General features: G+C 42.6%; 1 protein-coding gene across 2 annotated transcripts in view; it reads left to right on the top strand.

Annotated features, from left to right (window-relative positions):
• Positions 1–358: 358 nt before the first annotated feature.
• Positions 359–15,160, top strand: part of tspan7b (tetraspanin 7b) — a 36,146-nt gene continuing 21,344 nt past the window's right edge. For both annotated transcript variants that reach the window (XM_048979431.1, XM_048979432.1), the window contains exon 1: positions 359–517. In XM_048979431.1, coding sequence (XP_048835388.1) covers positions 437–517 — 81 coding nt within the window. In that variant the 5' untranslated portion in view covers positions 359–436. The remainder of the gene's footprint in view (positions 518–15,160) is intronic.

The raw sequence follows: 15,160 nt of genomic DNA, 5'->3' as shown, positions 1-15,160 counted from the left end.
GAATGAACATTAACCGTTCATAAATACATATTATATTATTTTAATGCTTTATCGGATTTAATTGTATAGCCTACCAGCCCCCAATCCTCAATACAAGGAAAACGACTGTTAATCCCCGTTCTCTGAGGATTAGGTTTTAAAGGGAGAATAGTTTTCTCTCAGATTCACTGTAAGTAAATGCAATTTGTTCTTAAAACATAACGACTGAACGTTGCTAGAAGCCTTATTTTTTAAGCTGTCGGTGATGTGATGTGTGTCTAGGTGGGGGTGTTGCCCACGGGGAGGGGCTGTGGAGCAATTTGCGCGTCCATTGGCTGATTTATGTAGGGCGGCTGCGCTGTGCGAGACTGCGGTGAATTTGCTGAGCGAAGCCCAGTGGATGATCGCAGCAGCGCAAGTCCCGTAAAAAAAAATCCGCACTCCGTTATACCGTAGTATGGCATCCAGGAGAATGGAGACCAAACCAGTGATAACCTGCCTTAAAACGCTCCTCATTGTCTATTCCTTCGTGTTTTGGGTAAGTAGATGCATGATCGCAAAGGTGTTTAGTATGATGAATGTGTTCGTAAATAGATTATGCGAAATAATGGTGTGGTATTATTTGTAATGGACGATTTGTGCGAGAGTGTTCACGTAAACGTTATGCCATTGACAAAGGCATCCTTCTGGGAGCGATGGCAACATGTTCGCACATGATCCACTTCTTGAAATTGAAATGCATTTTGTTGCGTTGGTCACAAAGAGGATTTCAAACGTTTTTCAATACAATGTTATTCAATCTTTACATATATCATAAGCTAAACGTGAAGTCGTGTGTGTGTGTGTGTGTGTGTGTGTGTGTGTGTGTGTGTGTGTGTGTGTGTGTGCAATTCATATAATATGTAACTGAAAAGCGTTGCCATTTTTCCATTCAACTAATGAAGCTGCTTCATGAGTCGCTATTACCGAGGCAATTAATCGGCTCGCATAAAAATCTGGACTTAAAAAACAGAATTTAAGGGAAATTTTTAATTTGATCCTAACACATCCTTTTATCACAGGCCAGCCCGGGTGTCACTTGTTCGCAAAATTTTATACGTCGGTTTATCTCGGATTGGTTAATTTACAAACTTAAAGACTTCTTGCCGACACGCTATGTGTATTCCGTAAATTGAAAATAAACGCAAATAGCTTGTACCGTGGACAGGGCTTAATTTACAAGTGAACGCTGAAATGAGAAGATAAACGACGTCCATATTAACGCTGCATTTGTGCCTTCTATGCATGGGTAATGAATGAAAAAAGTAGAAAGTCAATAAATTATTAGGTTACAATGCATTTTTTTTACTGTAATGCGTAATATGTTACCCTGTGACACATGTTAGATGCTCACTCAGACATTAGTCTGCGATATAAACGTACATGGGAAAATTCTTTGTGTCAGTGTAATTGCAGATATCTGAATTAATAACTTCTGCGGTCACAATTTGGAAAGAACAGCTGTTAGGTTTTGTCCTGATAAATTCTTTCCCAAATCACTGCTGAGGAAACGACGTTGTCTTCTCTGTTATCAGCGCGTTGGAATGATGAGGACACATAAACGGAGAAAGGCGTCGATGTTTCAAACGCATATTCACATTGACGTTTATTATAACCTACATAGGCCTAGTGCATTGAAATTTTCCAGACTTAAGTTCTGACAGGCATTGATTATAATAATAATAATGAGAAGAAGAAGAAGAAAAAAAAAATCTTTTATATCATGACCGTTCGTTGTCGCCTAAATTCAATATAAGGTCCCGTGGGTGGCAACATTACATTACTGTTGTTACATTATTGTTTAAGTGCCGTAAAATCGATTCACTAACAGAAATAAAACGCTATTCAGTCCTGGCTTAGTCGCTGTTTTGTTAAAAATCGCAATTTCTCACATCCGAACCTTTCTTAGGTTCTCCTTGGTTATTCTGTCAGCTGAGGTGCGTTGCCTGGTTTTTATTTTATACATTTGGTGCCTTGCTGCATATTGAGTTTTTTTTATTATTATTATTATTATTAAGAACCATTAAGACTGAATCTGTCATCTGCGCATGCATTCATCTCTACATCCCACAAATTTCCATAACTGATTATCCAACCCAACGTGGCAATGAATCTGGAGCACAGGTATCAAAACAGGTAGCCTAACTGCATCTTTTTGAACTGGTGGAGGGGACCTCAATAAGGACCTGGAGAAAACCCAGACAGCTTTTACATTTAAGCATAATATATTTAAATTTTGCACTTTTCATTTATAACATTCTGAAATATTTTGGAAGCTATTGCCTTTAGTATGCATTGACAAAAACTTTTAATTGCTATTTATTGCCATTAAATTTAATGTAAGGATCGGTGGGAGGTAACATTACATAACCGTTGCAGCAATAAAGTGTGTAAAAATGTTTCTCTAAAAAGAAATAAAATTTTACTTAGCCCTGGCTTAGACGCTGTTTTGTTGCAGCTTATGTACACGTATGTTAAAGATAGAATTGCACAGGATGGGAGCGTTGCTCATGTCAGGCTAGCTGTTATTATCCGACGGCTCTCCCATTCGTACTGCTTTAAATGTGTTTACAAACTGACCCTGCTTCTCTCCTTGCTGGTATTTTAAGCAGACGGACATAATCGAGATGCCTTCTTTAGGGTTGCAGGATGGTGACGTAATGCTTCCCAGTTCCTGGGAGTACTTCAAGGGTCCATCATGTGCTGCCATTTGCAATATTTTGATGCTGAAGATTTTTTTTTTTTTTTTCGTTTTTTTTCTAGTAGTCTAAGTGAAAGTTTGTCAAGTTTAATTTCCTATGGTTACTGTTGACAGTGAATACTCGACCTGTCAGAGGTAGCTCTAGCTAAAGGGTGAATAGGTCTAGGGCCTCAAAATTACCTGCGTTGGGGTGGAGGATGTTCGATGAGGCCGATGTTCTTGGCAGGGGGGGCCTCAAAAGGTGGAGCCAGCCCTGCCGTCTGGGTAAAAAACAATCGAAGGTTGCTTGTCAACTGTCATCAGAAACCTTCCCTTGGTATAGAGAATGGGCGCCCATGTGACTAATGCGTTGCATTGTGGGATTGACGTCTTCACTGTCGGCAACATCTTTGGTATTTCCCGCCTTGGCCACTCCCACAACAGCAGGATCCTGTAGAACTTTCCAAGAAGATGAGAGAGGGGAATAGAAAAACTCCCAGTGTGGGAAAAAAAAACACAGGGGTTCAAGGTCACCTGTCAGGTTAAGCTCTTTAGGTATGCTAATGTTATTCTGGACAGAAATACATGGGCACGTGTTGTTAGAGGTTAAGTGGAAACAGGAGCTTCTGTCTGGCCTATTGTTGGGACACTGTAATGCACATTGGGTGAGCCCATACTGGGTCCTGTAATGGGTAAGTTGTACTCTTCTGAACATTTCTGTTGTGTTATTGTGGTCCATTCAGAAATCATCTCAATAATATTAAACTTATTATCCCATAACTGTGATTTTTAGGATGGTGTATGAATAGGAAATTGCTTTGTGCCGGATATATTTTGTTTGCGTGCAAGCATGTTGCCTCATTAAATCAGGCTGATTGTTACTGAATTAATGAAAAACATTCATAATAGGATATGTATCAGAAGTTAATCATTTTTTAGTTGTAAGAAGGTGGATCTTACCGGTAAACTTCATCTTTCTCTTCAGGTTCAGAAGGTACAAATCCAGACCAAGACTTTGTTTGAAGCAACCGGTTGGGCATTCTGTGAATGTAACTCTTTGTACTCAGCTGGTTGGTTGAAACAAAATCTTGGTCTGGATTTTTACTTTCTGGACCTGAAACTCTGCTTCTCAGTACAGCCTCACCTGTGTAGCAAGGCCTTTATTTCTCCTGAATGACTGGTATATTGCTTACGATCAGCACCTGGTGCAGTGTTTTATCTAGAGCTCTTCAGGTGCAAAGAGCAAAGCTCTGCGTAATATTTAATGGGCCACCTGCTGTGTTGAGATGGTGGATGTCACATTTCAGCGGGTTTCATTGTAGAGTGTGTAGGGGTATTGTAAAGGTATACGATTAAACATCTGCACTGAATGTAAAAAGGCTTAAGTGATGATAGAAAGAAGAAGGGCAGGTAGCTCTGTTGGCAGTGATGTCGTTCGCAGTAGAGAATGGGTCTGTCTTCACTGGACCTGCTGGTCTGGTGTTCTGGAATGAACGCTGATATTCCGTTTCCTTGGATATCTTGAGGGATTTTAACAACTGCATTTATTTGTACTTTTTTATTCAGTCATGAGTCCAAACCAGATGCAGCTGCTTTGAGATGTCTTTTGTCTTAAGGGTACAAGCCAGGCAGCACACACAGGAAGCTCCTCTTCTCCTCTTGTTGATTTCTACATGCCGTTCATGTCATTCATGTACTTTATTTAGCAGATGCTTTTTTTTTCCAAAGCAATGTACAAGTGAGGGAAATAATACATTACAAATGTACAGCTTTCGAGGAGTCAGCTAGGCGTAAGTGCAGCAAATGAGTGGCCAGTTACAAGTGTAAGCAGTTAAATTTAGTGCCACGCTGCACGCGGAGCCTTTACTTTTTAAAGAACGTCCTGTCTAACAGATGCCGGATATAAATGGGATCAAACCCATCATTCATTTGCCTGGTTTCCATACTCGCTTGTAGCATATGGCACAAGGCAGAGGTATATCCTGGACAGGATGCTAGTCTACTACAGGAGACACATACGGTCACACACTCTTGGTTATTTAGAGCAATGTTTCCCAATCCGGTCCTCAGGGATTCACAGCCAGTCCACATTTTTGCTCCCTCCGAGCTCCCTACTAGACAGTCCACATTTTTGCTCCCTCCGAGCTCCCTACTAGACAGTCCACATTTTTGCTCCCTCCGAGCTCCCTACTAGACAGTCCACATTTTTGCTCCCTCCGAGCTCCCTACTAGACAGTCCACATTTTTGCTCCCTCCGAGCTCCCTACTAGACAGTCCACATTTTTGCTCCCTCCGAGCTCCCTACTAGACAGTCCACATTTTTGCTCACTTAAGGAGCTGGGAGGGAGCAAAAATGTGGGCTGTCTGTGGGTCCCCGAGGATGGAATTGGGAAACACTGATTTAGAGTAATCTCTTCACCTAACTGCATCTTTGTGGACTGGAGTACATGTTGGAAAGCCACACAAAATGGTTATAAGAAACAAGCAGCTCGCACAGGGAGGGAAAATTTCCCTCATGGCGCATCTATATGCCAAAATATTTTTTGAGGGCTTTGAATAATCATACTGAAATCGTCCCAAACACATAATAGATGTACTACAGTATTAACCATTAGCAGTTTCAGCAGCTGTCACTGTCGTCCTCTTGGTGAACAAGCTCATTAGGATGTGGTATAATTGCTCCATATTACTCCTGTCTTTCCTCGGCTTCCCAGTTTAGCCAAGACGTCTTCCTATCACTGAGCTCTGCCAAGGACAATGTGACTTTGTGAAGCTGCAGTAATTTGAGCTTGGGGTAAATATATGGCTGGAATGGAATGTCCACTCCCGAGACGGGGTGTTTTAATTTCTCAACACCAACCCCCTCCAAGTTCTTCACTCTGTGCATTGAGAGCAAGAACATATAATTTCTATGTCCTAATTATAAAGCACTGCTTATCAGGATTCAACAGAGGCAGAAATTTCAGGTCCAGAAAGTAAAAATGCAGACCAAGATTTTGTTCCAACCACTCAGTTGAGCATAACGAGTCACAGTTACAGAGAGCTCAACTGATTGGTTGGAACAAAATCGTGGTGTGGATTTTTACTTTCTGGACCGGAAATTTCCACCTCTGGGATTGAACACTATAATTCAATCAAACAGATCAGCAATCTAAATCAGTGTTTCCCAACCCGGTCCCCAGGGATCCACAAACAGGCAGCATTTTTGATTTTAGCAAAACATAGACTGGCGGGTCCCCAAGGTCCGAGTTGGGAACACTGGTCTAAATGGTGAGTAGCACACAGCTTCAGTTATGAGTCCCATATATGAACAGGCAACTATAGGTACAGACTCTGATGGTGATTAAGTGATTCTGGAATGTAAAATTCCATTATAGGCTAGATTTTTGCAAAAAACAGTAAAACATTCTCTGTCATAGCTTAAGATTTTCCTCTTCCAAAGACCTTGTATATATCTGATATGGTTTATAATATTGTTGAATTATGGACATTCCTTGGGTCAACAGCGGGTTTGAGGTTTGATGAGCATCAGGTGATTATATGGGGGCACGACAAAAGGAACTCTAGAGACTGGAAAAACATAAAATGCATTTGAGTCAATTTCATTGAAGAACTGAAGAGTTTGCAAAACAAAAAGAAATACAATTTCTCGAAGAAGGGCAAGGAAGAAAAATCAAAGATCTCTATATCCAAAGAACATTCTTCCATCTCTCCTTCAGCACTTCTTTCTGGGAGTTCATGCACCCTGTGATCTTCCAAATCCACCCGGCTGAACCAGTTTAAATCCTAACATGGAGAATCAGCCCAGCCAGGCTGAACTGGGCTTCATTAACAGAAATGTTTGTAGGGCATCGCTTGGTACGATAATTCTGGGGCTCACCAGTACCATTGATCTGCCTCTTGTAGGTTCTCAGGCTAAGCTTTTCACTGGAAGAATACGGGATCGTTTCTTTGTTTGAATCTTGAAGCTTAGCACCTGACCTGAATCGACTTAGTCCAGATTGGTGCACTGTGGGCTATGTGGGTGTTATGCCTGGTCTTGACAGACCATTTGACATAACCATCAATCAGAGTACATCAAAAGGCATTTAAATTTGGGGTTACAGGTAGAGGTGGAGATTTCAGGTCTAGAAAGTACAAATCTAGACCAAGATTTTGTTTCAACCAACCAGTTGAGTGCTCTGTGCCTGTGACTCTTTATGCTGGTTGGTTGAAACAAAATCTTGGTCTGGATTTGTACTCTCTGGACCTGAAATCTCCACCTCTGGTTACAGGTTTTTGGGGGGGAATAATGGCTTTGCAGTTTTCTCTCTCCTTTTGAGCTCTCTGACCCTTCTGCAGTCCTACTGTCTGCACACATATTTTACTTCTGTGTCTATTTTCGGTCTTTGTTTCACTTTTCACTTCATCCCTGTGTCATCTTCTGTCTCTTACCTTACGTGCTAATCTGATCGTAACTGCAGGATGTGGCTTATATCAATAATCAAGTAATCTACCGATTCATCTGACATTTCATCAAGTTATTGTCGATATATAATATAATATAATATAATATAATATAATATAATATAATATAATATAATATAATATAATATAATATATACATTGCAGTTGTCATGAGGCATTCATACCTACAGTCACACCAATTCACTTAAGTTGCAAATTTTTGGACAATGGAAGGAAACCAGCCTTGTGCCCATTGCTTCCGGGATAGGCACCGGACCCCCAACGACCCAGTAGGATAAGCGGTTTGGAAAATGGATGGATGGATGGAAGGAAACCAGAGGATCTGCCATAAAGCCACGCCCACACAGGATGAACGTGCAAACGCCACACACACAAAGCAGTGGAATGCAGTGACAGTGCTGCCCATGTAGGGCATTTCATGCACATGCAACTGTCACATCTCAAGGGTAACCATGGTCTCTTGGGTTCAAACCATCAATAAGCTGCACTAAAACTAAAACTCAGTCATAGGTAATGAAACTTAGAAAGCTTAGCAATTTTAATACAACAACAACAACAAATTTATTTTTGTATAGCGCAGTTTCACGACATTACATCGTCTCGAAGTGCTTTACAGCATCCGCACCCAAAGCCCCCAATGAGCAAGCCAAAAGCGAAAGTAGCAAGGAGAAACTCCCAAGAAGGAAGAAACCTTGGGAGGGACCAGACTCAAAGCCCATCCTCCAGGGGCCGGCAGGGAGAGTCAAACAGGAGAGATGGTGATGACACAGGCAGAACAGCGAGCTGGATGCAGGGACCTCATTGGTAGTGGCGATGTCAGGGTGTGCTGGACATCTTGATAGACTGAGGTCTCCAGGCATCACCCCCCAGGAGGAGTATGGGAAATAAAATGTACAATTAGTCAAAGTAGGAGAGACTATAGGCAGTGCTAACAGCTAGATGAGTGCAATATGAAGTCCAATGTACAAGCTCCGGCAGATATGGCTATGGCAGCATCAGTAGGAGGGAGAGGCAAGTGGTAACACAGGCATGGGGAGTCCCTGAAATGTCAGCACTCCAGCTCCACAAGGGACTGTGAAGCTAGAGTGACAGCACTGACAGTTCAGTTAATCCAAAGCCAATGGCACCGATCCCCACCCAGCTCTACACCTCACACTATAGGTCTGACTGGGAGTGAAGAGTTAGCTAGAGCTAGAACTAGAGTCCCTATATGCTAAACTAAACAGGTGTGTTTTTAGTCTAGACTTGAATATTGAGAGTGAGCCTGAAACCCGCACATCCAGTGGAAGACCATTCCACAGCTGAGGAGCTCTATAGGAGAAAGCTCTGCAGCCTGCCGTAGCTCTTTCTACCCTAGGTACTAACAGATATCCCATGGCTTGAGAGCAAAGCAAGCGTAATGATGGTTCCATTTCAGCATTATCTAGTTTATATTAGAAAATAAGTCTAAAATGTATGGCTGCTGCATTTACATGAGCCCAGCATCCACTCTGAGACAATCATGATCAGTCTTGTCCTTGTTGTTGGACTCACTCATAGGCCGTGTAACACGTTTGTGAAAAATTAGGCCAAAAAGGTCTGGTAACGAAATCTGGTTATGAAAAGTCATTTGCCCTCCACTGTATGGAAATACTGTACATTTCATCGAGTTGATATTGATTTGTCAGTGATTCGTCAGTGATTCGTCAGCACTGCTTTGTCTGTTGGCACAACTCACAGCAACACCACCAATTTATCTGATGGATTCTTTTGGTAGATAATAAATCCCGTTTAGCTAAATAGTTCATTTCAACTCCTAAATGTCGCAATAATTTCAGGCATTGCAATGTGGACTTTTTTCCAGTATGGTTCAGCTCTAGAAAATTCACGAGATAATTAATGTTAAATGATTATTATACATCTTATTATCTAAGATGATAAGCAGCGGGGGTAACCTTCATTTTATCATGTTAGGGTCAGCGGCCATCCATCACTGCCCTTCATCTCTTCTGTTTGGCCAGTATGCTGACCATCCTGTTCCTTCCTGTCTTCGTATAAATCCCCAATGTGTTCCCGCTGTTCCCTGAACTGCTGCATAGCTCAGTGGGTTGAGCAGACCGTTTCTGCTTCCCCAGTGTTTATTACTTCCTATTCGTCATCAGTTTGCCTTTCGTTTGTTCTTTTCTGCCTTTTGTTTTGTACCTTTTTGTTCCACATTGATTAGCTTTGCATTGTAGTACTAGTGTCCTATTTATGTCTCCTAGTTTTGATGTCTGATAAGATTACTGGTTCAGTTAATTAGCCCCACCTGTTGCTCGTTGTCCTTCGCTTTCATCGATTGGTTATTTGGGTATTGTTCTCACCTGTCCTGCGTTGTGTCTTGTTAGCCTAGTGTGTATTTAGGTACCTGCGTCTGCTCTATTCTTTTGTGAGTCGTTGTGTTTGAGTTGCTGTGAAATTGTTCTGTGTTTTGTCACTGTGTGCTAGTCTTTGTTTCCTTTGTGGGTTTGTTTGTGATTCTATTTGTAGTATTTTCCCCTGTTTGTTTATTACTCCTCATGATCCTGTTTTATTTGTTCCCGGTATATATATGTTTGTTTCCCCAATAAACCCCTGTTGTCACTTGGAGCTGCATGTAGGATGTCACCTTTTCCCCGCCTACGCTATGCCCCGAGTCTAACATTTGCAGTGATTCTTTTTATATACAGGAATCTTAAAAGTAAATTAAATCCATGTGAAGAGAGAGGCAGCTTAGGTTGTTCTAAGAGGCAAAACAGTACATATCTTTGCCTACCTTGGCTTATTCGATGGGTGAATTGTTTGAATGTCTTAGAAGATGTACTGACAACTGCATTTTCCTTCACTTTTAACGTGAAGCCATATTGCCAAGTTATCGAGAAGGAATTTTAATCAATGCTTTTTAAAAATCGGGTAATAGTGACAGCTCTACTCGAACTGAACATTCTTAGTCTTTAATCTGCTACTTGGACTTGATGATAGAGCTCGACAAGCATGAAGTTCATGTTGTGCCCCAGTGTGTGCTGGGAATACCATGCCTGCTGAGTAAGTCGGGACAGCAGAAGAGAGTCTGGCAAAATGTTGACCTGCTTGTTCCTTTTCGTCTGTTGAATGGGGGCCATAACATTAAGCCATTTTAGACTGACGTCAGCGCCTGAGCGACCAAGTGCGGCATGAAGCTGAGGACTTTGTGGTTAATTAGGCCTTCATTGGGCAGATATAACAGAATAATCTTGTCTGAAAGGACAGCCTGATCAGTCTTACTGAAATGCAAAGCAGCACTCCCCTGCAGATCACTGCGCGTCGGCTGATGAACTGGATAATGGCCGTTTCCTGATGGAGAATCGTCACCTGCAAGTTCCTTAGCTGACAAGAAATGTCCTTTATGCTCCGCAGATTTCAGTGCATAGTGCAGTGATTCTCACAGTAGCTCATGGTTGGCGCTGTGGGCAGAATCTGCGGAGTGTGTGAACTCAGACGCTGCTGCTTATGCTGCTGCTGTGCAAAACATGGTGGAACCGGACTTTTTTTTTAAGTGGGCTGAAAAGGTGTTGCTTGTCAGTCCTGCTTGTTTTTACACTGGAACTGGGTCAAAGAATTTTTTAAAGGCAAGCAAGACTAGGTTCTCTGAGCACGCTAGTCTCCCTCTTCAGTCAGAGGTGCAGTTCAGGTAAACATAATCATTGTGTTTGTGTGTGTGTGTGTGTTTGTGTGAGAATGTCTGCGTCGGTACCTTGCTTTCCTGTGCACCTCCCTTCATCCTATACTCATGCTAAGCTTAAAAAAAACAAACACTGCTCACCTGCTTCTAAATATGGAATCATCTAGAAATGGTTTCTGCATAGTGTTTTCTTTCATTACATTCTAAACGATCCCCTGGCCAGTTCTGTATATTTTGCGGAATGTAAGCTGTGAGAGGCCGTCGCGAGGATCTGAAGACATCCGGGGCTCATGCTGCCTTCGATTTCCCTCGGCGGTCTGAAGTCGGAGCTGGGAATGTCACGTTTGAGTCAACCACACAAGCCCTAAAGCCATTTGCCAATACCAGTCGTACCAGGTTCATTGTTAGCCTTTGTTAGCAATACCAGTCGATAAAGTATAGCAAGTGCTAATAAACATTATGTAACTACAGCTTCCTCTTCTGCTGATGAAACCATCTTAAATTCTGAGGTCAGGTTTACGGATGTTCCTCTGACTTGCCGAGCTGAACTTCCGATTTCGGGGGCGTTCCACATGGAAATTCCTGACTAGCAACTTGGAAGTTTCAGCTTCCCAGTTGAAATGGAACGCGGCATTAGCCCAAAAACTGGGGGGCGGCGGGGGGGCTGCCATGATCACATTTGCCAAGCTGAGGGGTTCAGTGACTCATGTGATGCACATCAAGATACTTCATGATATATTTACTGTTTTTTTTTAATAATACTTAGTAAAGGCGTTTAGGTCTGTCTATTCCATTCAAAATATATTAGTTCTGTGTCCATTAAGGTTCTTGACGACAGAACCACATTATACATTATACTTGTAAATAGCAAATCATAACTAAAAATATTCAGGGCTTAAGCCTCACTAACCTGACTCTGGTGCCGCCAGTGATGTGAGGTGAGTTGGGATGATATGCGCCATGAGTGGCAACCAGCAGAAGTCATTAGGAGCCAGCCTTTGAATTGATAAAGGACATGGAGGTCACTGGTGGTACGGTGTTTCTCCATGACGTCCTCTCCCTGTTGTGGGCAGGCTTGCAACATGCTCATTAAATGCGAAGAAGAAGCCCCGAGGCATTTATTAATGAGCAGGAAGCAGACGGAAGGCTCTAATGTACTAATGCAGCGAAATCAGCAAAGAGGCCACCCTGCGTTTGAATTATTAGTTACATTTCAGATTACACTCTCTCTACAGTGAACTCGCATTTTCGAAACAGTCTCAAAAGCCACGTTTCTAAGGTTAAAAAGGGTGGTGGCTATTTCAAAGCCCTTGTGTGCTGCTTTGGCTTGAGCTGCCCACCCCCGCAATTGCGCGTCCCACAAATCCCCTCTGCATGTTGGTGTCCTCCCTGCCAGACAGGCCCTGTTAATTTACAGAACGCCACCCCCTTGGGCTCTGTAAATCGCATTGTGGAGACAGCAGAGACACAGCTGGGAGACGCAGTGGCTCGGCGAGCAGGCCGAGGGCGCTGGCAGGTCTGACACATTGCAAGCAAGAAGCCAGCCATCACCGTAATTGTACAAGCATAGCAAATCTACACAGAAGCTGGGTTATGATAATTTGTGTTTTTCATTTTCAGCACATTATTCAATAAATTACGGGAGATATTCAACAATTTATTATAAAAAAGGCTTTGTGTTAATGATTTTGCTCAGCTGTAGGCTAATGTATGTGTTCTAAGCATGTTTAAGGTAGGCTAGGCTAGGCTAGGCTATGATGTTTGTTAGGTTAGGTGTACTGTATTAAAATAGCATCAACGACAACGCTATTTTTAAGTCGTCCGACGTAGAGCATTATTATTATTAGCCATAGCCACTACCTTAACGATGACTTGTTGGTATTGATACTATTGCAAAAGAGTATTTAATCTGATAGCATATTTTAAAGTTTCGATTAGTATCTGAGTATCAATTTCTTTGATAACCCTAGTGTGAGTATGTATGTCTCACTGGAGGGCAAGATGGATTATATGGAACAAAGCATTCCAATTCACTTATGCTAATGGAAAATAAAGCTTCATCCCCTAAATGGGCGTTGTATGTGTTCAGTACTGGTGCTGAGATAATCACTCTGAAACCTCTGAATCGTGCCAAATGGGTTCTGTGCATTTTACAGCAGCCATCTGAATGCTTAAGCATATCAGTCTATGTAATGCCTTAAAACTACTTTCCCCAATTTGCTTAGTTATCCATTTATCAAGTAACTTACATTCGCATGCCTTGCTCCCGAAGCATTATTTGAGGGTCCTTCTTCAGACCTAATCCAGTGATGTTTTGGTTCACCTCAGTATGTGTTGATCCTCCCCAATGCCCATTATTGACTGTTATTTCATGCATAATTTACATCCACCTAACATCTGCCTTGGAGTCTTGACTCCAGAAGTGCGCGAGGCCCTGATTTCTCCATTTGTTTGTACAGAGGACAATTCCCAAGCTGTGTTGAGCTCTAGTCATTAAACATTAAACTTTGCTGGTGTAAACAAGCCAGAAGGAGGTGCCTTCACCACAAGAGCATCATTAGCATAGGCAATGGAAGCGGCGGTCCACTGTTGTTGAAATACTGAGTATCTGTAATAAAACGGTATTTGTCCTCTTTGAGGGGGGTTTACATGGAGCCAGGTAAAAATCGGTGATACAGCTGGTCAAAAAGATGAGGCAGTACAGCCATGATTTTGGTCATCATTCCTCACCGAACTACAAAATGTAATCGGCAGGCTGCCGCAGTCCTGCCTGCTGTGGTTATTGCCGCCATGATCCCGCGAACAGTCTGAAAGCTGAAAGTCAGAAGATATTCGTCTGTGATAAGGAGTGGGTCGAGGGCCCGCCATCTGTCAGTAGGCAGGAGGCAGATGGAGAGCGCTGATATGAGTGGTAGGTGTGCTCATTTAGGTAAAACACAAGCCAGCCAAGGGGAGTTCGCAGGGCTAGGCGCAAAAGATAATTATTCACAGAGGCCAATTTACACAAGCATTCTTTTGGACCGTGGGGGAGAAGTTGAAGTACCTGCAAGAGACCCCACGATGGGACCCGGAGAATGTGCAAATTCCACCACACAGAGTCATGGCAGAGTCTTAGACCCTGGTTCCAGAGGTGCAAGTCAGCAGTGCTAAGCACTGCACCACCATGCCAGCGACTGAACTGTTATTGCGTTGAATAGAGGAGGCTTGATAGTTCACTTTATGTGCTGCTTGCTATTACTATTATTCGGCACCTGGAAATATTAACTAACATTGGGAATGTTGATTCAAACTAATTTCCTTGATCACTCTTTAAACACTTTCATGGTGACCTTAACCCACCCTCCACTTTAGCTTCCACCGTTCACAGCCAGGCATGCAGCAGCATCGACTGACATTGTATTCCGGATATTATTTTGGAAAGTCGTTCCTGCCTCATGTTTCCTGTCCTTCCTGTGGTCGGTTCTAGGCTTCCCTTGACTCTGCAGTAAACAAGTGGCTATGAAAAAATGGATGCGTGGATGGATTTGTGAAGGTCTGGATCTTTGAAAGGATTTTTTTTTTCTAAAGTCACATTGGATTGAATTCAAACTGAAAGTACAGCAACATTTATCATACTCCTTGCTAAGTGACTAATATTGCTTTCAATCCATCGTGTCCTTATCAGCCGGGAGAGGACAGGGCCGTGCATTTCACATTTGATGGTACGCTCGGAGATGTAGTAAATGACCTGTTATATTCAAGGAATTCTTAAATATATGTCCTCTCTTACCTGAACAATGTTTAATGTACCTGGAAAATACAACCTGCGAAAGCATTGCTTTGACGATGGTGAAAGGCTCCCATTAGCAGAGCTCTCTCTGAAGCAGCCTTCACTAGGACCTTCATCCATTCCGTACTAATGGATATTCTTCAGTGTAACCTCTCCTTCGCCTTAAGGGTAACCCACCCCCACGTGGCTGTTCCGCATGCTCCTGGCCGCAGATGAGACCTGGGTAGGCCAGTATTTTATGAGTGTCTCAGATGGTAGTGACAGATCTCAGCTCAGGGTCAGATTTATTACTGGGGCGTAAAGAGTGGTAATGTGATTTCCTTGGAGGTCAGCTTGTTGGAAGGCTGGCCTGAGAGTGCGGTGCTGCCCTGTAGCTATAGCATGTCCCGATTTCCCTTTGTTTTTCTAGGGAAAGCATCAGGTGACACTCTCTACTAAATTGTTCTCTGAAAACCACCCACAGCAAAGCCTAAAAGCTATGAGATTAGTCTAGCATTGGGCAGAGGTTTGAAAGATGGTTGGAGGCTGTCGGCAAGGCAGAACCGGCAATAGGAGCAATTAGCCGTTG

The sequence above is a fragment of the Brienomyrus brachyistius genome, chromosome 16 (genome assembly GCF_023856365.1).
Source record: "Brienomyrus brachyistius isolate T26 chromosome 16, BBRACH_0.4, whole genome shotgun sequence".
Lineage (NCBI taxonomy): Eukaryota > Metazoa > Chordata > Actinopteri > Osteoglossiformes > Mormyridae > Brienomyrus > Brienomyrus brachyistius.
This window is presented reverse-complemented; position numbering and strand designations above follow the sequence as displayed.